The 27,439-nt window shown below is 39.9% G+C and overlaps 1 protein-coding gene across 1 annotated transcript in view; it reads left to right on the top strand.

Moving 5' to 3' along the window:
• cngb1a (cyclic nucleotide gated channel subunit beta 1a) overlaps positions 1 to 27,439 on the top strand; it is a 62,580-nt gene that overhangs the window by 9,477 nt on the left and 25,664 nt on the right. The window contains exons 7-12 of the mRNA XM_041987592.1: positions 986 to 1,160; positions 2,713 to 2,761; positions 2,960 to 3,139; positions 14,322 to 14,469; positions 18,073 to 18,174; positions 18,257 to 18,405. Of these exons, the coding sequence (XP_041843526.1) occupies positions 986 to 1,160; positions 2,713 to 2,761; positions 2,960 to 3,139; positions 14,322 to 14,469; positions 18,073 to 18,174; positions 18,257 to 18,405 (803 nt within the window). The remainder of the gene's footprint in view (positions 1 to 985; positions 1,161 to 2,712; positions 2,762 to 2,959; positions 3,140 to 14,321; positions 14,470 to 18,072; positions 18,175 to 18,256; positions 18,406 to 27,439) is intronic.

Raw genomic sequence — 27,439 nt, 5'->3', positions numbered from 1 at the left:
ATGGAAGCATCAACATTGTGACTTTTAATGAAAACCCAGTGGAAAATACTAGAATACATCTGTGAAACATTAACAAACTGATGAAGATGAAGCTTAGTGGTTTTAAACTGGTTTATACCCGACAGCCAACAGGAAGTTCCATCCATCCATCCGTCCATCCATCCATCCATCCATCTATCCATCCATCCATCCATCCATCCTTCCATCCATCCATCCATCCATCCATCCATCTATCCATCCATCCATCTATCCATCATCCATCCTTCCATCCATCCATCCATCAATCAATCCATCTATCCATCCATCCATCTATCCATCTATCCATCCATCCATCCATCTATCCATCCATCCATCTATCCATCATCCATCCTTCCATCCATCCATCCATCAATCAATCCATCTATCCATCCATCCATCTATCCATCTATCCATCCATCCATCCATCTATCCATTCATCATTCATCCATCTATCCATCTATCCATCCATCACTCCATCCATCCATCCATCTATCCATCCATCCATCCATCCATCCATCCATCCATCATCCATCCTTCCATCCATCCATCCTTCCATCCATCCATCTATCTATCCATCACTCCATCCATCCATCCATCCATCTATCCATCCATCCATCCATCTATCCATTCATCATTCATCCATCTATCCATCTATCCATCCATCCATCCATCCATCCATCCATCCATCCATCCATCTATCCATTCATCATTCACCCATCTATTCATCCATCAATCCATCCATCCATCCATCCACTCATCCATCCATTCATCCATCCATCCACCCATCTACTCATCCATCCACCTATTAGGTTTCATTACTTTAGGTTTTATTTGTTAAGATTTTTTACTGAAGGCTCTTCAGTCTCAACCTGGGTTAACTTCCTCATCCAGTAATTAAAGCACACAAATGGAAACGTTCCAGGAGGTTTGTCCTTTTTCTTTTCTGACACCTGTCCTTCTTCACCAGGTGTCTGGTAGACGTCTGTCCAGAGACAGAAAGACCTCCGACTCCGACCATCACATCTGAGCCAGCTGAGCACGTCACTCCTTCCTCAACAGAGGTGGAGCCGGCATCGGAGAGGAGGGAGCTGGAAAGTCCTGTTACCCAGCAGCCGGCAGAGGCTCCGCCCACCACGGGGGAGGTGAGAATCCAAAAGCAGGATGATGATGAATCAAAACAGCAGCTGGAGATTGGTTGTCATGGAGACCAAAACATGTGACCGGGTCTGAGACTCTCAGGTCCCGTTTACATAGCAGCGTTGAGATGCCAAAGTTTTGTAGAGTTATGGGCTTTGGTTTCCATGGTAACACAGTTTTGGATGGACAAAACCATATCTATACAAAGGCCAGACGTCTCATCCCCGCTGTTGGCCAATGGGGTTGAATGGACATGGCTGGCGACCATCTTGCCACAGTTAGCTCGCTCACTCATAACATTGTTTCAATGGTGCATGAACTTTATAAATAACCAGAACTGTTTTGCTGAGCTTCTGGTGCATTGTGTTTCTCTGGAAGCTGGAAGTGGTGCAGCTTCAGCTTAAAAACACCTTCGCTGCACATTTAAGTTGTTTAAGACAAAAGCTGCGATTTCACCATGTTCAAGTATCCAGAATTATAGCCACATTAATAACATTTGCAAGAAACCAACCCATTTGCAAATCCGTCAAGATTTCTGCGAAATAAGAATATTTATGTTTGTGCAGCTCATTCACTTTCCCTTAGATACTAAGATCACGCGAAGAGCAACCCCGTGGTAAGATGGCCGCCGCGTGAGGACGCTTGAAGTTCCAGCATTAAGCATCTAGCCTTTGTAGAGATATCTATGGACAAAACCACAAAGGTTTGAGATCGGGCTCCAGAGTGAAACTTTCCTAAATTTAAGATCAATCCTGTCCGTGTAAACATGAACTGGAATATTTTGAGGACGTCACGTCATCTTCCTGTTTACACGTGCAAACAGCACGACAACAAAAACATAGAACATCTCCGTCTTCTGTTTGTGCTGCTGAATCTTTTAAAGTTATTTTGGTCTCTTAAAGTAAAACCTACTTTTTGTACAACATTTATGCCTTCAGTGAAGATGAAGACATTACATCGGCTAGATCGGGGTGCCCAAACTTTTTCAGCTCCGACCCCCAAGATAACATAAGTTGTGTTCGCCAGGTGTTAAAAAATGAACGAAATTAAATGAAAAAAATTAAATGAATTACTTTCACAGATAAATCTTTTTGTATCAACACGTTACTTTTGAGAGCCATAATTAAAATCCCAAATTTACTTGATAAATGTAGGCTATTTTCTTTTCCTCTTCTCTTCTTCTTTTTTTTTTTTTTTTTTCCGATGAGCTGGCGACCCCCTGAAATTACCTTGGGACCCTCAGTTTGGAAAAGGCTGTGCTAGATAACCAACACAGCTCTGCACAAGCAGTTATGTCTTCAGGTGTGATGAGGTCTGATGAGCGCCCCCTACAGGCCTGGCACGCCCCCTACGTTGTTGCCAGTCCTGTTTTCAGTCAGCATTGAGATAGTTTTCACTCCACTGTTGTGTAAATGCAGCTTTTTTCTGAAACTCAAAGGGAAGACTTTGGGGTTTTGCATGGAAACGTTTTCGTGTCGGTAGGACCTCTGAGACTTGTGGTTTCTGTTCTTCATCTTTATTGAGTATGATGATTGTGTTTTTTGTTTGTTTTTTCAGACCAGCGCAGCACAATATTCTGCAGAAGAAGAAGCAGCTGGATGTGGAGGTGAGAGCTGAAACGCCCTTTAAGGCCAAAGGAGCAGCAGAAATCTGTTCTTTAGTTCAGTCTGTGATTCCAGCCCTATTGTTCCTACTGTTTTTGTAGGAGTGAGTTCCTTCCATTCTTCCTCTCAACTTTCTAATTCTTCTAACTGGTCCATCATGCGCATCCTGTTCATGTTGTCACTGATGTTTCTCCGTCCAGTTCCCGACATTTGTGCACCGATAAAGAGCTTTCTGCTCCAGTTCCCGCTTGCTGCTGAGTGTTTGGAGAGCTGCAGGAAGCTGATGCATGACCACTTCCTCCCCCCGCCCACGCTGTCCATGCCGACCCCGCCTCCAGAGCTGGCCCAGCTGACCCAGGAGCTGTCGCAGCTCTGCGAGCGTGCACGCCAGCACTGCACAAGCATCATCAGTCGCTTCACACGCCTCGTCTCCAACTCCCAGCATCCTCAGCAGCCTTAACTGTGCTGCCCTGCAGCAGACCCATAGACCACCTGCAGTAGACCCATAGACCACCTACAGCAGACCCATAGACCACCTACAGTAGACCCACAGACCACCTGCAGCAGACCCAAAGACCACCTACAGTAGACCCATAGACCACCTACAGCAGACCCATAGACCACCTACAGTAGACCCGTAGACCACCTACAGCAGACCCGTAGACCACCTACAATAGACCCATAGACCACCTGCAGCAGACCCGTAGACCACCTGCAGTAGACCCATAAACCACCTACAGCAGACCCATAGACCACCTACAGTAGACCCACAGACCACCTGCAGCAGACCCAAAGACCACCTACAGTAGACCCATAGACCACCTACAGCAGACCCATAGACCACCTACAGTAGACCCGTAGACCACCTACAGCAGACCCATAGACCACCTACAGTAGACCCGTAGACCACCTACAGTAGACCAGTAGACCACCTACAGTAGACCCATAGACCACCTACAGCAGACCCGTAGACCACCTACAGTAGACCCATAGACCACCTACAGTAGACCCGTAGACCACCTACAGCAGACCCATAGACCACCTACAGTAGACCCGTAGACCACCTACAGCAGACCCATAGACCACCTACAATAGACCCAGAGACCACCTGCAGCAGATCATAGACCACCTACAGCAGATCCATAGACCACCTACAGCAGATCTATGGACCACCTACAGTAGATCTATGGACCACCTACAGCAGACCTGTAGACCACCTGCAGCAGACCTATAGACCACCTGCAGCAGACCCGTAGACCACCTGCAGCAGACCCGTAGACCTCATGCAGCAGACCCGTAGACCTCATGCAGCAGACCCGTAGACCTCATGCACCAGACCCTTAGATCTTCTTATAAACTCCTGAATCTGTTCAGCTTGAAGTGCCAAACAAAGCAAATACAGCCTCCTCCATGCGATGCTCTACAGCACCACTTTGCTCTCTGCTGTAGGAGGTGGATGTTTGGCCACTTCGCCATGGATAGGTGTAAACTGTGTAAACATGTAGGAGGACCATCTGATCACCTTTACAGTCCAGCTGGACAAGCAGTAAAACACACATTTACAGCCAGATCACCCGAAGCCTCCTGAAGCCTTTAGCTTCAAATCTGTCCTCTGTCCTGTAAAACATGGACAGTCCTCTGTCCTTTGTCCTGTGGGGACAGAAGACATGAATGATTCTGATTGTTATGATAATTATTTAATAATACAGAAAAGCTGGAAGCAGTTTTAATTCCAGCTTCCAGAACAGGGAAGAAGTATGAATCACTGTCCCATCAGTACTCCTCCCAGTGGTTAAACACTAGTTTACTAACTAGGAAAATACTCTGATCAGCATGTCATGTCATCATACTGGATTTTTATTTCCAGACACCTGAAATTAAATGTTTGGTGACTTTATAGGTTTATTGTAAGCTTTAAGTTTTAATGAACATGTAAATAAGTAAATATATAAATGGGTAAATGTAATATGTAAAATACATAAAATATGTGAATAAAAATTGTGTATATATATATATATATGAGAATTATATTATATTATATTATATTATATTATATTATATACAAAATATTGTTGAAACAATATATTTTTAAAAGGATTGTTCATTAAATTTAAACATCATGATAATGTACTTATATTTCTTTGTACTAAAACAATGGGGAAAATGTGCAGTTTTGATTATTTATGTGTTATAATGCTGTTATTTTACCAGCTTGGCCCACTGGAAATCAGATAAAATAAGTTTGAACCCCTTGATGTAGATGTTAAACAGAAGAGGCCCCAGAATCGAACCCTGTGGAACGCCACGTGTTGCCTCCAGACACAATGCAGTTTCTGTCCTTTGAACTAGACTTAGAGCAGTTCAGTGCCTTTCAGATCAAACAGCCAGACAGATAGAGGCTGGAAACAGGAGAAAACCAGGTGATGTTTGACAGAATATTGTAAAAGTATGACAGAAATCCATTTGTCTTTCTTCTCTTTACTTTTTGGAAGCTAGTAAAAAAGAGAAAATACTACTTTTTTCTGATATTTTCACAGTTTTATATGAGTTAACAGTGTTTTTGTGAGGGTCAGCAGTTACAGAGTCTATTTCCACCCAGCAGGTGTAACCTGACACCTCAGATGCTGTGACGTGCTTCCCTCTATTAACTATTCATAAAACGTCTGAATATACTGATTGAGTTATGTTTTAGTCTGAAAAGCTTTGAAAAACTAAGACATGTTAAGAAAACTGTAACAAAAATAAAAAATAAAAGACAGATTAAAGAAAAAATCTGGAGTTTACTTAAACTTGACAGTTTACTGTTCCAATAAGCAACTGTAGAGATTATTCAGGTTGGTCTCTTGATGTTGTGGGTAAAGTAAATTCAGAATTGTTCTGCCTCAGAATCCTCATACCCATGCTCATCTACACATATACACTACCGTTAAAAAGTTTGGGGTCACCTTGCCATGTGATTCAATAGGGAAGTGACCCCAAACTTTTGAACAGTAGTATATATATATATATATATATATATATCTTAACCAAACTCATAAACCCATTTCAGAAAAGCTCTGTAACACTGTCGTCATCAGTCTGTTGATAGTTTTTCTGTTAACCTTCTTCGTGGATTCATTTAGACAGACCTGTGAAAGTGATGATGCACAACAAAGAAATCAACCCCATCTCACAACAGAACCTGTAAAAACTGCAACACTTCACAGCAGTTTCACAATAAACACAAAAAATACTGCAGTTACTACATTTTCCTGATTCTCTTCTCTAGGGAAATCTTGATTCACCCACCATCCAGTCGACACGTGAAGCCTCGATACATGATGCCGTAGATGTCCAACGGCGCTCATAAGCATTCCATTCCATTTGATTCAGTCCAGCTTGGTTTCTACAACACCGATTCACAACAGCCATCTCAAGACACTTTACAGACACAGTTCACTTCAATTTAATTCAATGTAATCCAGTTAAAAACCAAGACAATGCAGTCCAGAGTCCTTTCACAGCTAGAACAACCTCAGTCTGTCTGAATTTAGGAGTCATCTGGGTCTTTATCTTTGTAATCTGACCAAATGATCTGAGTATCATCTACATAGAACTTAAAGTTCATACCATGCTGTCTAATATTAAATGGAAGCATGTACAACATGAAAAGGATTAGTCCAAGTACAGCTCCCTGAGGAACTCCATGACTTTTGTGTGTAAGGAACACTCATCACTTACATGAACACGCCTGGAATCTATCAGATAAACATGACTTAAACAGCCTGATTGCCTTCAGTTAATCCCAATAACTTATTCAAGCCTCCTTGTCACATTACTTCTCACAACTTCTAACCAATTCCTGCAATAATACAAAGTTCTGAAGATGTGGAGGAACACACTTATTACAGGTTTACTTGTGAAACTGAGCTCAGATATACAAAACACTGAAGTCCTCATAAAGTCTGAAGAATTTTGTTACAACATGTAAAATCACTATAAAGATATAATCCTGTCAGGGTTTAAATCAGTGGTTCCCAACCTGGGGTCCAGAATCCCCCCAGGGGTCCCCTAAAGAGCACAGGGGGTCCCCGAGGCTTTGAACATCCAGACCAATTGTGATCAATGTCCAAGAAAGTAAGGGTATATGTTGTTAATCTAACTTTGCTCTGTGGAAGGACAGGACTCAGCCAGAAAACATTATTTATGGTGAGAATCTCACTTTTGAAAGTATAAACCAATAAGGTTTCAGCTCAGGGTGGGGCAGGGGTCCAAGGAGAAAAGGTTGGGAACCACCATGGCCCTGATAGCCTTGTTTTTCTACAGCTTATTGATCAGTGCTGAGCTCAGGCTTTTTCTTCTTGAGGGTTTTATTGAACTGACAGTAAGGGGTGGGATATTTATGTTTCAATTCTCTGGAGACTGTTTACTTTCATCCCTGCTGTCAGCTGTGTGACTGTGAACATCCTACCCCATCCCCATTAAGTTTCCTCCTAGTTCTGGTTTAAAGTCTGATCTTTATTCAGCATCTGTTATAAGACATTTACACTTTACATCAGCAGTGGTGTTCAGTATCAGTTACCATGGTGATCTAAAATTGACAAACCTGCTGACTCATGATCTGTCTTCCAAGTTCACCTCATTGGAAGAAACAACAGAAAACACGGAAACATTCCAGAAAATTCCACTTTACACATTGTGTTTTCAGTTTGTTTTCTGAAATCTACAAAACAGCAAAATCAAAACATGAATCCAACATGTTTCCATGAATCCGACTAGTTTCTATTAATCTGACTCGTTTCCATGAATCCGACTTGTTTCTATTAATCTGACTAGATTCCATGAATCCCACTTGTTTCTATTAATCTGACTAGTTTCCATTAATCCAACTTGTTTCTATTAATTCGACTCGTTTCGATGAATCCAACTTGTTTCTATTAATCCAACCAGTTTCCATGAAGCCGACTTGTTTCCATTAATTCGACTTGTTTCCATGAATCTGACTTGTTTCTATTAATCTGACTCGTTTCCATGAATCCAACTTGTTTCTATTAATCCGACTTGTTTCCATGAATCTGACTTGTTTCCATTAATTCGACTTGTTTCCATGAATCTGACTTGTTTCTATTAATCTGACTCGTTTCCATGAACCCAACTTGTTTTTATTAATCCGACCTGTTTCCATGAATCCGACTTGTTTCCATTTATTCGACTCGTTTCCATGAATTCAGCTTGTTTCTATAAATCCGACTAGTTTCCATGAATCCGACTTGTTTCCATTAAGTTAACTCGTTTCCATGAATTCAACTTGTTTCTATTAATTCGACTAGTTTCCATTAATTTGACTCGTTTCTATTAATCCGACTAGTTTCCATGAATCCCATTTTTTTACATTAATTCAAATTCTTTTCATGAATCTCACTCTTTTCCATGAATCTGACTTGTTTCCATGAATCTGACTCGTTTCCATGAATCCCACTTCTTTCCATGAATCTGACTTGTTTTCATTAATTCAACTTGTTTCCATGAATCCGACTTGTTTCCATGAATCCAACTCGTTTCTATCAATCTGATTACTTTCCATGAATCTGACTTGTTTCTATTAATCCGACTAGTTTCCATGCATCAGACTAGTTTCCATGAATCCGACTTGTTTCCATTACTTTGACTCGTTTCCGTGAATCTGACATGTTTCTATTAATCTGACTAGTTTCCATGAATCTGACTTGTTTCTATTAATCCAACTCGTTTCCATGAATCTGACTTGTTTCTATTAATCTGACTCGTTTCCATGAACCCAACTTGTTTTTATTAATCCGACCTGTTTCCATGAATCCGACTTGTTTTCATTTATTCGACTCGTTTCCATGAATTCAGCTTGTTTCTATAAATCCGACTAGTTTCCATGAATCCAACTTGTTTCCATTAAGTCAACTCGTTTCCATGAATTCAACTTGTTTCTATTAATCCGACTAGTTTCCATTAATCTGACTTGTTTCCATTAATCTGACTTGTTTCTATTAATCCGACTAGATTCCATGAATACGACTTGTTTACATTAATTCAGTTTGTTTCCATGAATCCGACTCATTTCCATGAATCTGACTTGTTTCTATTAATCTGACTAGTTTCCTTGAATCTGACTTGTTTCCATTAATTCGACTCGCTTCCAAGAATTCAACTTGTTTCTATTAATCCGACTTGTTTCCCTTAATTCGACTAGTTTCCATGAATCCGACTTGTTTCCATTAATTCAACTCATTTCCAAGAATTCAACTTGTTTCTATTAATCTGACTTGTTTTCATGAATCTGACTAGTTTCCTTGAATCCGACTTGTTTCCATTAATTCAACTCATTTCCAAGAATTCAACTTGTTTCCCTTAATTCGACTCGTTTCCATGAATCTGACTTGTTTCTATTAAGGCAAGGCAAGGCAGTTTATTTGTATAGCACATTTCATGTACAGGACAATTCAATGTGCTTTACATAAAACAAAGACATTACAGATATTTAGAATAGTAAAAGGCATCAACACATAATCAACACATAATCACAATAAAATAATAAATTATATTAAAATGATGAAAAGCAAGATAAGTTAAAAAAGTTAGCGTGCAGATTTCATGCATAGGCGCATGAGAAAATAAATGTTTTTAACCTGGATTTAAAAATGTCTACATTTGGTGAAAGTTTAATCTCCACTGGCAGTTTGTTCCATTTTTTTGCAGCATAACAGCTAAATGCTGCTTAAGTCGACTAGTTTCCATGAATCCGACTAGTTTCTATTAATCCTACTAGTTTCCATGAATCCGACTTGTTTCTATTAAGCCGGCTAGTTGTCAAGAATTAAACTTGTTTCTATTAGTCCGACTTGTTTCCATTAATTCGACTCGTTTCCATGAATCTGACTTGTTTCTATTAAGTTGACTAGTTTCCATGAATCCGACTAGTTTCTATTAATCCAACTAGTTTCCATGAATCCGATTTATTTCTCTTAATCCGACTAGTTTCCATGAATCCGATTTGTTTCAATTAATCCAACTAGTTTCCATGAATCTGAGTTGTTTCTAGTAAGCCGGCTAGTTTTCAAGAATTCGACTTGTTTCTATGAATCCGACTTGTTTCCATGAATCCGACTTGTTTCCATTAATCCAACTAGATTCCATGAATCCAACTTGTTTCTATTAATCCGACTAGATTCCATGAATCTGACTCATTTCCATGAATCCGACTTGTTTCCATGAATCTGACTCATTTCCATGAATCCGACTTGTTTCTATTAATTCGAATCATTTCCATGAATTCAACTTGTTTCCATTAATTCGAATCGTTTCCATGAATCCGACTTGTTTCCATTAATTCGATTCGTTTCCATGAATTCAACTTGTTTCTAATAAGTTGACTAGTTTCCATGAATCCGACTAGTTTCTATTAATCCGACTAGTTTCCATGAATCCGATTTATTTCTCTTAATCCGACTAGTTTCCATGAATCCGATTTGTTTCAATTAATCCAACTAGTTTCCATGAATCTGAGTTGTTTCTAGTAAGCCAGCTAGTTTTCAAGAATTCGACTTGTTTCTATGAATCCGACTTGTTTCCATGAATCCGACTTGTTTTCATGAATCCGACTTGTTTCCATTAATCCAACTAGATTCCATGAATCCAACTTGTTTCTATTAATCCGACTAGATTCCATGAATCTGACTCATTTCCATGAATCCGACTTGTTTCTATTAATTCGAATCATTTCCATGAATTCAACTTGTTTCCATTAATTCGAATCGTTTCCATGAATCCGACTTGTTTCTATTAATCCGACTAGTTTCCATGAATCCGACTTGTTTCTATTAATCCGACTAGTTTCCATGAATCCAACTTGTTTCCATTAATTCGAATAGTTTCCATGAATCCAATTTTTTTCTATTAATCCAACTAGTTTCTATGAATCCAACTTTTCTATTAATCCAACTTGTTTCCATGAATCTGACTCGTTTCCATGAATCTGACTTGTGTCTATTAATCCAACTTGTTTCCATGAATCTGACTTGTGTCTATTAATCCAACTTGTTTCCATGAATCTGACTTGTTTCTATTAATCCAACTAGTTTCCATGAATCCTACTTGTTTCTATGAATCTGAATATTTCTTGTGAATCTGAGTCGTTTCAATGAAACCGACTTCTTTCCATTAAACCTTGTGGTTTTCATGAGTCTCTGGGAATATCTTTGATGCATATTTGGGAAGATGTTGGACAGTTAGTTTAGTATGTGCATCAGGACTCACTTTGGAAAGGTGAACAGCGCCCCCAGTGGAAATTTTGTTGATTTTCTTTTTTCTTTGTATTGTTTACATTCACCTCACCTTGTTGACATCCTTCAGTGTTTTCTTAATTTTTTTCTTTTAGTTTTTTTGTTTGTTTGTTTTATATCTTCATTGTTACTGCTGTGTTGTTTTTCCCCCCAGGGCACCTTAGACACAGTTAAACTGTATGTCTGTTCATTTTTTTTGTTTGTTTGTTTGTTTCAGATAACAACAAAAATACAAATTATATGACACGAAAACTGTATTTGCCTGACACTCCTGGTATTTATATCACATTAATTGGAGTTATTGTCTACTTACAGTTAATTACAAATGTGCTTTTCATTGTCCCAATTTCAAGTTCTTCTTTTCTTTTTGTGTTACAAAATGAGAACATGTCATGAAAATGTTTGGGTTTTTTTTATGACATGAATCTCTCTGAATGTTGGGGTGACTCAGCTCATTTTTTCGTCCTGATCATCACAGAGCTGCTTTTAGATGACAAAATACTTCAGTTTTTTTTTTTTGCTTTGTTTTTTTTTATTTTGTTTGTTTGTTTTTTGCTATGTAATTTATAACGTAAAGCTCTAATCTATAGCAGATGCTTTGGGTCTATTTCCTGTATGATTTTGAGTATTTATCGGTAATAACGTCTTATGTAGAATCCTGCTACAGAATTTGGAATATCTTTAGAAATAAATGCAAATGAACCAACTCTGTAAATTCAAAATGTTTGGATGTAAGTCACTGAACCATAATAAAAACTAATATGAGAAGATTTCTGAAGAAGTTTTGTTGGGTGCAGATGAAGCTAAAACCTGCCGATAATCACGAACTGCTGAGTCACTGGTTGCCATGGTGATTCCCACCTTTTTCTGGCAGTAGGGGGAGAGAGAAGACAGCTGGTCTGCAGAGGCAGACAGGGAGGAACAGAGCCTCAAACAAGCATTCGCTATGTGAAAACTAGAAGTCGTATTGAATTAATTTCTAAACTGTGAGCAGCAGAATCTTCTGCTGAACCCACAGATGGAGTTTTATTCACCCGCTATAAATGATTTAGTTTAAGAGGTTAGAGAGAAATGTCTCCTTCAAGTCTGAAGAAAAAATTACAATAATTATGTTTTTTAAAATATATTAATTGAAGATACAGGAGAAATTAAGAAGATGAACGCACTTGTAAAAATCCAAAAATGTTTTCAATATTTTCCTTTGATCATCATGAAAGTTCAACAGTGTAGAAAATATAAAAAGATATTCAGTCAGTTAAAAAACCTTTTTAACGTGTTTAAACTGTTTCTGCCATAAAGTCTGCAGAAATAAAATAAGTTGTGTTTTCACTCATTTCTTAACAATCCTATGTGTGTGTGTGTGTGTGTGTGTGTTTGTCATTTTGTAAAAACTTTTGGATAAGTAATAAAAATTCATAGCACACTGGTGAAGATGGAGATTTTTTGTTTGTTGTGTTGAAACTGGGGAAATTCACAGTTATTCAGCATAACACCTTTTTAAACTATTTATCTTTTTGTTTTTATCAAAATCATCAAGGTGATTTTAAGTTTCAGGTATGGCCACTCTTGGCTTCCGTAGAAATTGGCACCGTTATTAATAAACATTTTAACAAAAGGTCAAATTTACACTGGACACAGTTATTGGCTACTTTCTGATAAATATAAATAAGATTTTTAAAGAAAGTAACAAAGCAAACAACTCTTTTGTTTAAAGTTCAGTGGCCACTCCTTACAGAAAAGCATGTGAAAATGTTGGTGAACATCGGTGAGGTATCAATGAATGCATTTCTGAGAGCCGATGCTTTGTAGTGAATCAGAAGATCCAGTTCCCAGTTGTTTTTTCTTTCGGCTGCTTCGCTGTCACTCAGTACTGATGTGTCGCTCATGAACGAGCAGATTCTTTGTAGTGAACTAAGGACCTGATCCTGTCTGATCCTGGATTTATACTGGCGCAGCGGCTGCGTACGTAGAGCCGGAGTAGCTGACGCTGGTGAAATATACAGACGCCGCGCGAGTACAAATCCAGCTTAAGAAAGCCAAATCTTTAGAATGGGTGGAGCATTATTTGGATGGATGCACCACACGGTCAATTCCACGGGAGGAAAGATGAGGATCATTATGAAAAGAAGGAAGGGCCTCCTTGAAGGCAGGGAGCGTCGTGGTACAGACCAGAGCAAACTGGAAGCCAGATTTAAATTACAAGAGTGCTGAGAGAAAAAAATTGAGAAATTAGCAAATTTAAAGTGTCATAATGTTCAGACATTGACCTTTACTGACTTGATTTACTTGGTATGGTTCTGTGTTGATTAAAATATTACATAACAAACATAACTATATTTTCTCATGAAAAGAAAGCAGAACCGTGAGGCTCTTATGATAAAAAAAAACAAATAAAAAAATGCTTCCCAACAAACGAGCCATTCGTAGACTGAAACAGAAGCTCCGTGTGAAACTGAACAAAGAGCCAAAAGAACCAACTCTTCTAAGGAAGCCGAATCAAAAGAGCTGAATCTTTGAAACTTCCCATCAGTAATCCACATGAAATACCCATGTGGATTACATGTAGATTACATGTAGATTACATCTGGATTACCTGTGCTTCACATGTGTTTTTCCTTTAATGTTCATGAAGTGAGCGAACCAGTGAACAATGTAAATGAATAAAAAGGTGATTATTGTAGTTTGTTTTTTTCTCAGAACAGTGGAACCCACTGAGAGGACTGTACAGATTAATAATGTGATCAGGATGTTTAGCAGCCTGAAAAGCAAAGAAGCTTCCAGAAAAAGAAGAAAAGGAGAAAGTTAACAGACATGTGGAGGATGCAGCAGCTGGCAGCGCTTCAGACCCAGCAGAGCTGTGCTCAATATGTGACGTAAAATCCGATTATCGGGACATTTTACACAGAAAACAGGACACATTTACACCACCCGTGTAAGAAAACTTGTTCATAATCTTCTTTCTTTCCTTTCTTTGTTGGTCTTTAACTTGTTCTGGTTCTTTGTGTTTAATTCTGGGAATAATCGGAGCTTTAGGGGAAGTTAATGACTCCAAGGATCGGAAACATGGCAGAACCACGTTGACGACACTTTGGGGGTTAAATCATTTAATCTTCTGTTTTTAAAGGAAATATTCTTTGGTTGTTTTTTTATTTTTTTATATATATTTGTTGTAAAATGTCCAGCATAAATGTTAAAGAATAAAAGAAAGAAAACTAGAAAAAAGGAGAAAAATCTGCTGGGGTCCAACATTGTTTTCTGGTCTGGTCCTCAGAGAACTGCAGCAAAGGTTTGGCTGAAGCTCCGATGCTGAAGGTGGAGGATGTGGATCCGGATGTGGGGCTCCGACGTACCCTGAACATCCCACAAATTATCACCACCCCCGAACCGGAGCCCAACACTCTGACGGTCCCGAAGTCCAGGTAACAGATGCCATGTCTGAAGCCAACCTGAGGGGGGCGCTGCACAACACGCCCAGTAATTACCTTGATGTCGATCTCAGACCAGTCTGAAAACAGACCGACATCCTTTCATCAGATTTTGGTTTTAGCTCATGGTCACGTAACACAGCTCACAATGTGAACACTGTAAAAAGTTTTATAGGATATTTAGTGGATAAAACTTCATATTGATATGAAATAAGTGAGATTAATCTTGGAGTGCAAACGGTTGAATAAATTAATGTAATTCGGTTGAATTAATGTAAATTAGATGATTTTCACTTCTATCAACAAATTAGAGGAAATTCATCGTGTCAAACTTTAAACTTTTACTTTAGAAACTTTTAAAATTGAATTTATTTGGTTGATCAACAAGATTCAAGATTCTTTATTGTCATGTACGATATAATAACGTGCATCACTCGACTCGACTTCACAGATTTAAACATAGAAGCAACATGTTTCTAATCATTTTATTAAGAAGTAAAAAAAGAGAAATAAACTCAATCATCATGTCAATTTTCCATCATCCAAAAGTTTCTCATTTTATTTTTTATTTTTGTTTCTATCTAATAAGCAATAATAATAAGTTATTGATAAAAATCCTCTTATGTCTCTGTGACGATCTCCACACCAACTTCCGGCCGCATTCAGGGACATCAGTTCATCCCACGTCCACACCAACTTCCTGCCGCGTTCAGGGACATCAGTTCATCCCACGTCCACACCAACTTCCTGCCGCGTTCAGGGACATCAGTTCATCCCACGTCCACACCAACTTCCTGCCGCGTTCAGGGACATCAGTTCATCCATACCAACTTCCTGCCGCGTTCAGGGACATCAGTTCATCCACACCAACTTCCTGCCGCGTTCAGGGACATCAGTTCATCCACACCAACTTCCTGCCGCGTTCAGCATTCATAATCTGTGGTGAAGGATGGATGAGTGGAACGTCCGCCTGTCACCGTGGTGATCCGCAGTGGTCAGATTAGTGGAATGTCAAACCAGTTTCACCACGGTTGCGTTTCCACTGGGAGAAACTGGAGAATGTTTGGTTCATTTGCTGCTACAGATAAAACATGACTACTTATAAACTTCTTATCTGACCGTCCTCCTGGTTACACATGAACAACGTTTCTGTTCAAGAGTCAAACGAATGAAGGAGACCATTTTTATAAACTTTAATGTAATTTGTTCTCTTCTCTTTTCTGCTTGCTGTGGTCTTTCTAACTTTTCCAGATCCTCCTTTAGCTACTTTTCTCAGGAGTGCAGACAAACAGGAAGATGGACGGGACGAAGGCTGGGGACAATAGCTTGTCTTTTAGCCAGGGGACGACACAGTTAGCCTCAGTTACATGTCTATTAGCAACAGGCTAACATGAAGTGTCTGGTCCCGGGACGCAGTAACGTTAATCCCCAGCAGTTTGTTGAGTTTTAGTAACACAGTACCTTCATTTTTCATAAATAAATATATTTAGAATTAGAGCAGGCCGCCATAAATAGACCTGGAAAGCGAAAGAAAAGAAAATGAAAGAAAATTTTTGTAAACTTCCCTCCGACAAAGTGCTGCTACACAGCTGAGAGTCTCTGACAGTTTCCAGTTATCTGGTCTGACGACAGCAGCAGTCTGGAAAATACAATCTCCTCCTCGGGATGTGGACTGGAACATCCAAAGGCACAACACGGGTGGACCATTATTTTTTTTTAATACCAAAAGCTAGCTGTAGTAGCTGAGCTGGGTAGCAGTGAGGAAAGCTGAGAATGGGTTTACACACTAAGAGATGCTTTGGTTCAGGTGTGTGTGTTTCTGGTTCTTTGGTTGTTGTTGTGATACATGATGTTGTTGTCTTGGTTATTTTGTAGGAACTCCTGATGATTGTCTGCTTAGTTTACCTGTAACAGCTGTAGGAAATTCTCTGCTGTGTTTCTGTACAGGTGTAGCAGCTGCTTGTCTGCTGTTAGGTTAGATTGAAGCTCGTTGCTTCTATCTGCTGGCTCTTTGTCTCCTCTTCCTTTTTCTACTTTCCTTTTTACTTCTGTTCATTATTCTACTTTTTTCTGTCTTTCCGTTCAGGTCCAGGAAGATTAAATAAATTCCATAATTCCAAATCAATAAGATAAAACAATTTATTTACATATATATAGAAATAAATAATCAGATTATCAAGAGGAGCCTTATACCCATAAAGACCATCATTCTGCCGCGGCGGTGGCCAGAAGGAGGCAAAACTCCAAACAACCTTGCCCCGCACCATTGCCACCAGCTCCATGGTACACTTCTGGACTCGCCAGCATCCCAAGCCGGCACCCAGGTCTTCTCCAGCACTTCAGCATCTCACACTGGCGCCCAGGTCCTTGGTGCCTTCGTAGGGGGTATGGGATGCCCCTCATCCTGCTCGAGTCCATGTCTCCAAAGTGGTCCTGGGTTGGTTGCTCCTCCATGTCCTGTGGTTCACGTCTCTGAGGAGGTTGCGCCTTCGCCGTCTCCTGTGGTTCACATGTCCTAGGAGGTCGCTCCTCCTTCGCCTCTGGTTCCTGCGCCTGAGGGGAACACCCCTCCTTTGCCTTCAACGCTGGGTCCTGTCTTTGGATTGGTCCTGCTGGACTCGCCAGGGATCCAGCTCCTGCTGTCGCGGCCTCCCACACATCCTCCAGGGCCTGGTCTTCTGTTTACACTGTCCAGTGAAAGAATTTTCTCTTTAAAATCAGACATTTTGTTTTGTTGAATGACCCTGAAGATCATCTGTAGACAGCAGAGTTAAGAGAAGAAGAGGAGTAGTAGATAACATTATCATGTTGTCTAAATGTTAAATAATGCTGGGCCAAGTATAGAGCCTTAAGGAACACCTTCATGAAGAGGTAGTGGATCTGAGAGAAGACCCTCCACCTTCACTGACTGCATAACATCCAGAACAATAGCTACTAAACCAAACTAACAACTCTCTGAGACCAATAGATCGTAACTGGTCTGGATGGGGGGGTGGCGTGGCTCAGTGGGTAGAGGGGCCATTATGTGGCCTGAAAGTTGCCAGTTCGATCCTCAGCCTGTCGAGCTCATGTGAGGTGTCCCTGAGCAAGACACCGAACCCCAAATTGCTCCTAAAGGGTCCTGGTTGAGCGCCTTGCATGGCAGCTTCCACCATCAGTGTGTGAGTGTGTGTGTGTGTGTGTGTGTGTGTGTGTGTGTGTGTGTGTGTGTGTGTGAATGTGACGTATGATGTTAAAGTGCTTTGGGTATCATTCCAGGTACAGTAAAAGCACTTTATAAATACAGACCATTTACCAACGTTTCCAACAGAGTGGAATGATCTAAAGAATGAAAAATCTTTTCCAGGTCAACAAAAACAGCAACACAGGATTGTTCGTACAGTCTCATTTACAACCTTGAGTGTGGTGGACATGCAATTATGCCGTCATCTAAAGCCGGACTGCAGGAGGTTAAGGATACTGTGGATCTCCAGATGGTCCCTAAGTTTCTGCCGTGGAGATTAAAGAAAAAGAAATCTGAGACTGGGTCTCATTTACTCCACCTAATGTAAAGCTTTATGTGACCATGTTTGCCATGTTTTGTCTTCATCCCTGCAGCAAAGCAGGGGATTTCTCTGCAGACGAGGAGAATGAAGAGCTGCTGAAATCCAGGGCAGCGACCTGGGCCAGTCATGAAGACCTCCTGACTGCAGATGAGGAGTGAGACAAACACAAACACACAGTCTGAGCTTCAGCCATCAGGTCCATTTTCCACATTCACCATCATGTTGTCGTCCTGCAGGATGCGTCCTGAGTCCTCCACCAGCATCTGCAGCTTTGTGGTCCAGGACCGTCTGAATAATCTCGTCAAACTCTTCAAAGGTCGGACAGATCGGCAGAAAGACCGGCTGGTGGATCCAGACGAATCTGAGGATGACAGTCCCACAGCATGTATGTCCATCTTCTTTAGCTGTCTTAACCCTTAAACCTCCAGCAAATCTCCCCGAGGTCCACCTCCTCCTCCACCAGGAGCGGTGGTGTGTATCTCTGTGGGGTAAATGTGATGGATATTTTACCCTTTAGCTGATCTACAGAAGTTTTCCAGACATTTCTATCCCGTCCAGGAGGTTTAGGGTGAATCCCATTTCACCCCTTGGCCCTACCCCGTAGCCCTTCCCCTTCGTTTTGCGCGTTCACGTGAAGGGGTAGGGGTGTCCCAATTCCTTTTAGGACCGAGGGGTAGGGGTAAGGGGTAGGGCTATATACCCCTTCAAACGAAGATTTTTCAGAGGCCCACTTGAAACGGAGGGGTATGAAAAATTTCCTGTTCTATATGAGAAAGCAAGTGTTTCTACGCACATCACGCTTTCTTGAGGTGCAGAACAACACACACTCGCACTAAAAAAAAAAAAAAAAAAAAAAAAAAGCGTATATCAGCACACACAATTAATTTTAATTGCATGAAAAATTCGTACTTTACGTCCCACATATGCCTGTCGATAAGCAATAAGTCAATTAATTGCACGGTAACGAAAAAATGAGCGTAACAAGTTTGCCGCCGCGATAGTTTTCATTAGCCCCCCCATCTTACTTCACCATAGACTGTGTATGACAACAGGTTTCACTATGCAGTATCTCGACTCAACGCTCTTGTGGAGTGATCTCTCTCATGTCATGTTTGACAGCAGCATGTAGCAGCACAAGACCGTGGTGAACCACTGTGCGAGCTGGTACGCTGCGTTTGTTTACAGGGCTACTCTCACGCATCGACCGTTAGACTCGTGCATTTGAGTGGCTTCTTACGCTCTCACGCTAAACCTCTGATTTCTCACGCTGGAATACACTTTAAGAGCAATGCCGGCTAATGGAGAGGTTCTAGAGGATTCCCAGTGGGCCGCATTACTTTTGTGCCGGTGTCCCGGCGTATATGTCAAAAAGACGCAGCGTCGCGTTGCAGCAGCGGTTCGCTCACTTTCAGCTTCACAAACAGCAACGATGCACAATATAGTTTTTCCTAGTTTTTTTTAAATACAGCCAGCAGTTTTGCTGGTTTTTCCTGTTTGAGCCCCATGTTTAATATTTTTTAATATATTTATTGTTTTTTTTTTTATTTAGTTTCTTCCAGTTCCTGTGTAAAATGTTCTTTAGTGACTACTGATGACGTATGTGACTGTTGAAGGGGTGTCCCAATTCGTAGGGGTGGACTTTTCAGCCCTACCCCTTCTAGCTCCGTTTTAAGGGGTAAGGGGCAAGGGGTAGGCCCAAGGGGTGAAATGGGATTGGGCCTTACAATCCAGCCACTAAATGTAGTTTTATTCAGAGACTCTATCTGGTAAATCCACAATGATCCATGATAACAGCATTATTTATCACATTTCATCATAAAAACATCACCATCACTACTATGTTGCTAAGAGACCTCTATTTAGACCTGGACATGATGATGAAGCCACTTCCTGTCAGACTTTCCACCAATCAGAGAGCTTAGATTGACGGTAACGTCCAATCAGGAGCAGCCAAAGATCAACCAGTGAGCAGAAAGTTCTATGTGTGTGTGAAAAGAAGAAAAATAATGCTCCTCTATGGCTGGAATAAAGCCAAGAAGACGTTTCTGATGCACGGTGGCGCCACAAAGCAGCTGAGCTGGAGTTGGTTTAGTGAGGATAGCAGGTAAATAGTAGCAGGAATAACTGGAAATGAGGAAAAAGTGGAAACATGGAAATAGTTTCTGTTGTGTGTTTGTTTCAATAACAATATTTTTTCTCCTGAAAGCCAAGACTTGAGAGAACGATGAGATGAGAAAAGGTTTGGTCACTGTTGGTCTGTGTGTTATTTCTACAAAGTTCTGTTAGTAATAAATTCTGCTTTCTTCTTCTGGTCGACCTTTATGCTGCTAAATCTATTCATACATTCATTTTACATCATTTTACCTCCCAATCTGACAGCTGCTACAGACTGGTTTATACTGGGATTAAAAGCTGCTACTGACTGGTTTATACTGGGATTAAAAGCTGCTACACACTGGTTTATACTGGGATTAAAAGCTGCTACATACTGGTTTATACTGGGATTAAAAGCTGCTACTGACTGGTTTATACTGGGATTAAAAACTGCTACAGACTGGTTTATACTGGGATTAAAAGCTGCTACAGACTGGTTTATACTGGGATTAAAAGCTGCTACTGACTGGTTTATACTGGGATTAAAAACTGCTACAGACTGGTTTATACTGGGATTAAAAACTGCTACAGACTGGTTTATACTGGGATTAAAAGCTGCTACAGACTGGTTTATACTGGGATTAAAAGCTGCTACAGACTGGTTTATACTGGGATTAAGAGCTGCTACAGACTGGTTTATACTGGGATTAAAAGCTGCTACAGACTGGTTTATACTGGGATTAAAAGCTGCTACTGACTGGTTTATACTGGGATTAAAAGCTGCTACAGACTGGTTTATACTGGGATTAAAAGCTGCTACAGACTGGTTTATACTGGGATTAAAAGCTGCTACAGACTGGTTTATACTGGGATTAAAAACTGCTACAGACTGGTTTATACTGGGATTAAAAGGTGCTACTGACTGGTTTATACTGGGATTAAAAGGTGCTACTGACTGGTTTATACTGGGATTAAAAGCTGCTACAGACTGGTTTATACTGGGATTAAAAGCTGCTACTGACTGGTTTATACTGGGATTAAAAACTGCTACAGACTGGTTTATACTGGGATTAAAAGCTGCTACAGACTGGTTTATACTGGGATTAAAAGCTGCTACTGACTGGTTTATACTGGGATTAAAAGCTGCTACTGACTGGTTTATACTGGGATTAAAAGCTGCTACAGACTGGTTTATACTGGGATTAAAAGCTGCTACTGACTGGTTTATACTGGGATTAAAAACTGCTACAGACTGGTTTATACTGGGATTAAAAACTGCTACAGACTGGTTTATACTGGGATTAAAAGCTGCTACAGACTGGTTTATACTGGGATTAAAAACTGCTACAGACTGGTTTATACTGGGATTAAAAGCTGCTACACACTGGTTTATACTGGGATTAAAAGCTGCTACAGACTGGTTTATACTGGGATTAAAAGCTGGGACAGACTGGTTTATACTGGGATTAAAAGCTGTTACACACTGGTTTATACTGGGATTAAAAGCTGTTACAGGCTGGTTTATACTGGGATTAAAAGCTGCTACAGACTGGTTTACACTGGTATTAAAAGCTGCTACAGACTGGTTTATACTGGTATTAAAAGCTGCTACAGACTGGTTTATACTGGGATTAAAAGCTGTTACAGACTGGTTTGTACTGGGATTAAAAGCTGCTACAGACTGGTTTATACTGGGATTAAAAGCTGCTACAGACTGGTTTATACTGGGATTAAAAGCTGCTACTGACTGGTTTATACTGGGATTAAAAGCTGCTACTGACTGGTTTATACTGGGATTAAAAGCTGCTACAGACTGGTTTATACTGGGATTAAAAGCTGCTACAGACTGGTTTATACTGGGATTAAAAGCTGCTACTGACTGGTTTATACTGGGATTAAAAGCTGCTACACACTGGTTTATACTGGGATTAAAAGCTGCTACTGACTGGTTTATACTGGGATTAAAAGCTGCTACTGACTGGTTTATACTGGGATTAAAAGCTGCTACTGACTGGTTTATACTGGGATTAAAAGCTGCTACAGACTGGTTTATACTGGGATTAAAAGCTGCTACTGACTGGTTTATACTGGGATTAAAAGCTGCTGCAGACTGGTTTATACTGGGATTAAAAGCTGCTACAGACTGGTTTATACTGGGATTAAAAGCTGCTACAGACTGGTTTATACTGGGATTAAAAACTGCTACAGACTGGTTTATACTGGGATTAAAAGCTGCTACACACTGGTTTATACTGGGATTAAAAACTGCTACAGACTGGTTTATACTGGGATTAAAAGCTGCTACAGACTGGTTTATACTGGGATTAAAAACTGCTACAGACTGGTTTATACTGGGATTAAAAGCTGCTACAGACTGGTTTATACTGGGATTAAAAGCTGCTACAGACTGGTTTATACTGGGATTAAAAGCTGCTACTGACTGGTTTACACTGGGATTAAAAGCTGTTACAGGCTGGTTTATACTGGGATTAAAAGCTGCTACAGACTGGTTTACACTGGTATTAAAAGCTGCTACAGACTGGTTTATACTGGGATTAAAAGCTGCTACAGACTGGTTTATACTGGGATTAAAAGCTGTTACAGACTGGTTTATACTGGGATTAAAAGCTGCTACAGACTGGTTTATACTGGGATTAAAAGCTGCTACAGACTGGTTTATACTAGGATTAAAAGCTGCTACTGACTGGTTTATACTGGGATTAAAAGCTGCTACTGACTGGTTTATACTGGGATTAAAAGCTGCTACAGACTGGTTTATACTGGGATTAAAAGCTGCTACAGACTGGTTTATACTGGGATTAAAAGCTGCTACAGACTGGTTTATACTGGGATTAAAAACTGCTACAGACTGGTTTATACTGGGATTAAAAGCTGCTACACACTGGTTTATACTGGGATTAAAAACTGCTAAAGACTGGTTTATACTGGGATTAAAAGCTGCTACAGACTGGTTTATACTGGGATTAAAAACTGCTACAGACTGGTTTATACTGGGATTAAAAGCTGCTACAGACTGGTTTATACTGGGATTAAAAGCTGCTACAGACTGGTTTATACTGGGATTAAAAGCTGCTACAGACTGGTTTATACTGGGATTAAAAGCTGTTACAGACTGTTTTATACTGGGATTAAAAACTGCTACAGACTGGTTTATACTGGGATTAAAAGCTGCTACAGACTGGTTTATACTGGGATTAAAAGCGGTTACACACTGGTTTATACTGGGATTAAAAACTGCTACAGACTGGTTTATACTGGGATTAAAACCTGCTACAGACTGGTTTATACTGGGTTTAAAAGCTGCTACAGACTGGTTTATACTGGGATTAAAAGCTGCTACAGACTGGTTTATGCTGGGATTAAAAGCTGTTACAGACTGGTTTATACTGCGATTAAAAGCTGTTACAGACTGTTTTATACTGGGATTAAAAACTGCTACAGACTGGTTTATACTGGGATTAAAAGCTGTTACAGACTGGTTTATACTGGGATTAAAAGCTGTTACAGACTGGTTTATACTGGGATTAAAAGCTGTTACAGACTGTTTTATACTGGGATTAAAAACTGCTACAGACTGGTTTATACTGGGATTAAAAGCTGTTACAGACTGGTTTATACTGGATTAAAAGCTGCTACACACTGGTTTATACTGGGATTAAAAACTGATACACACTGGTTTATACTGGGATTAAAAACTGCTACAGACTGGTTTATACTGCGATTAAAAGCTGCTACAGACTGGTTTATACTGGGATTAAAAGCTGTTACACACTGGTTTATACTGGGATTAAAAGCTGCTACAGACTGGTTTATACTGGGATTAAAAGCTGCTACAGACTGGTTTATTCTGGGATTAAAAGCTGCTACACACTGGTTTATACTGGGATTAAAAGCTGCTACAGACTGGTTTATACTGGGATTAAAAACTGCTACAGACTGGTTTATACTGGGATTAAAAGCTGCTACAGACTGGTTTATACTGGGATTAAAAGCTGCTACAGCCTGGTTTATACTGGGATTAAAAGCTGCTACACACTGGTTTATACTGGGATTAAAAGCTCCTACAGACTGGTTTATACTGGGATTAAAAACTGCTACTGACTGGTTTATACTGGGATTAAAAGCTGCTACTGACTGGTTTATACTGGGATTGAAAGCTGCTACAGACTGGTTTATACTGGGATTAAAAGCTGTTACAGGCTGGTTTATACTGGGATTAAAAGCTGCTACAGACTGGTTTACACTGGTATTAAAAGCTGCTACAGACTGGTTTATACTGGGATTAAAAGCTGCTACAGACTGGTTTATACTGGGATTAAAAGCTGTTACAGACTGGTTTATACTGGGATTAAAAGCTGCTACAGACTGGTTTATACTGGGATTAAAAGCTGCTACAGACTGGTTTATACTGGGATTAAAAGCTGCTACTGACTGGTTTATACTGGGATTAAAAGCTGCTACTGACTGGTTTATACTGGGATTAAAAGCTGCTACAGACTGGTTTATACTGGGATTAAAAGCTGCTACAGACTGGTTTATACTGGGATTAAAAGCTGCTACAGACTGGTTTATACTGGGATTAAAAACTGCTACAGACTGGTTTATACTGGGATTAAAAGCTGCTACACACTGGTTTATACTGGGATTAAAAACTGCTAAAGACTGGTTTATACTGGGATTAAAAGCTGCTACAGACTGGTTTATACTGGGATTAAAAACTGCTACAGACTGGTTTATACTGGGATTAAAAGCTGCTACAGACTGGTTTATACTGGGATTAAAAGCTGCTACAGACTGGTTTATACTGGGATTAAAAGCTGCTACAGACTGGTTTATACTGGGATTAAAAGCTGTTACAGACTGTTTTATACTGGGATTAAAAACTGCTACAGACTGGTTTATACTGGGATTAAAAGCTGCTACAGACTGGTTTATACTGGGATTAAAAGCTGTTACACACTGGTTTATACTGGGATTAAAAACTGCTACAGACTGGTTTATACTGGGATTAAAACCTGCTACAGACTGGTTTATACTGGGTTTAAAAGCTGCTACAGACTGGTTTATACTGGGATTAAAAGCTGCTACAGACTGGTTTATGCTGGGATTAAAAGCTGTTACAGACTGGTTTATACTGGGATTAAAAGCTGTTACAGACTGTTTTATACTGGGATTAAAAACTGCTACAGACTGGTTTATACTGGGATTAAAAGCTGTTACAGACTGGTTTATTCTGGGATTAAAAGCTGTTACAGACTGGTTTATACTGGGATTAAAAGCTGTTACAGACTGTTTTATACTGGGATTAAAAACTGCTACAGACTGGTTTATACTGGGATTAAAAGCTGTTACAGACTGGTTTATACTGGGATTAAAAGCTGCTACACACTGGTTTATACTGGGATTAAAAACTGATACACACTGGTTTATACTGGGATTAAAAACTGCTACAGACTGGTTTATACTGGGATTAAAAGCTGCTACAGACTGGTTTATACTGGGATTAAAAGCTGTTACACACTGGTTTATACTGGGATTAAAAGCTGCTACAGACTGGTTTATACTGGGATTAAAAGCTGCTACAGACTGGTTTATTCTGGGATTAAAAGCTGCTACACACTGGTTTATACTGGGATTAAAAGCTGCTACAGACTGGTTTATACTGGGATTAAAAACTGCTACAGACTGGTTTATACTGGGATTAAAAGCTGCTACAGACTGGTTTATACTGGGATTAAAAGCTGCTACAGCCTGGTTTATACTGGGATTAAAAGCTGCTACACACTGGTTTATACTGGGATTAAAAGCTCCTACAGACTGGTTTATACTGGGATTAAAAACTGCTACTGACTGGTTTATACTGGGATTAAAAGCTGCTACTGACTGGTTTATACTGGGATTAAAAGCTGCTACAGACTGGTTTATACTGGGATTAAAAGCTGCTACTGCCTGGTTTATACTGGGATTAAAAACTGCTACAGACTGGTTTATACTGGGATTAAAAGCTGCTACAGACTGGTTTATACTGGGATTAAAAACTGCTACAGACTGGTTTATACTGGGATTAAAACCTGCTACAGACTGGTTTATACTGGGTTTAAAAGCTGCTACAGACTGGTTTATACTGGGATTAAAAGCTGCTACAGACTGGTTTATACTGGGATTAAAAGCTGTTACAGACTGGTTTATACTGGGATTAAAAGCTGTTACAGACTGTTTTATACTGGGATTAAAAACTGCTACAGACTGGTTTATACTGGGATTAAAAGCTGTTACAGACTGGTTTATACTGGGATTAAAAGCTGTTACAGACTGGTTTATACTGGGATTAAAAGCTGTTACAGACTGTTTTATACTGGGATTAAAAACTGCTACAGACTGGTTTATACTGGGATTAAAAGCTGTTACAGACTGGTTTATACTGGGATTAAAAGCTGCTACACACTGGTTTATACTGGGATTAAAAACTGATACACACTGGTTTATACTGGGATTAAAAACTGCTACAGACTGGTTTATACTGGGATTAAAAGCTGCTACAGACTGGTTTATACTGGGATTAAAAGCTGTTACACACTGGTTTATACTGGGATTAAAAGCTGCTACAGACTGGTTTATACTGGGATTAAAAGCTGCTACAGACTGGTTTATTCTGGGATTAAAAGCTGCTACACACTGGTTTATACTGGGATTAAAAGCTGCTACAGACTGGTTTATACTGGATTAAAAACTGCTACAGACTGGTTTATACTGGGATTAAAAGCTGCTACAGACTGGTTTATACTGGGATTAAAAGCTGCTACAGCCTGGTTTATACTGGGATTAAAAGCTGCTAGACACTGGTTTATACTGGGATTAAAAGCTCCTACAGACTGGTTTATACTGGGATTAAAAACTGCTACTGACTGGTTTATACTGGGATTAAAAGCTGCTACTGACTGGTTTATACTGGGATTAAAAGCTGCTACAGACTGGTTTATACTGGGATTAAAAGCTGCTACTGCCTGGTTTATACTGGGATTAAAAACTGCTACAGACTGGTTTATACTGGGATTAAAAGCTGCTACAGACTGGTTTATACTGGGATTAAAAACTGCTACAGACTGGTTTATACTGGGATTAAAAGCTGCTACAGACTGGTTTATACTGGGATTAAAAGCTGCTACAGACTGGTTTATACTGGGATTAAAAGCTGCTACAGAATGGTTTATACTGGGATTAAAAGCTGCTACTGACTGGTTTATACTGGGATTAAAAGCTGCTACAGACTGGTTTATACTGGGATTAAAAGCTGCTATAGACTG

Source organism: Melanotaenia boesemani, chromosome 1 (assembly GCF_017639745.1).
Source record: "Melanotaenia boesemani isolate fMelBoe1 chromosome 1, fMelBoe1.pri, whole genome shotgun sequence".
In the NCBI taxonomy this organism is placed as follows: Eukaryota; Metazoa; Chordata; class Actinopteri; order Atheriniformes; family Melanotaeniidae; genus Melanotaenia; species Melanotaenia boesemani.
Note: the sequence above shows the minus strand (reverse complement) of the source record. Positions and strands in the feature narration are given on the sequence as shown.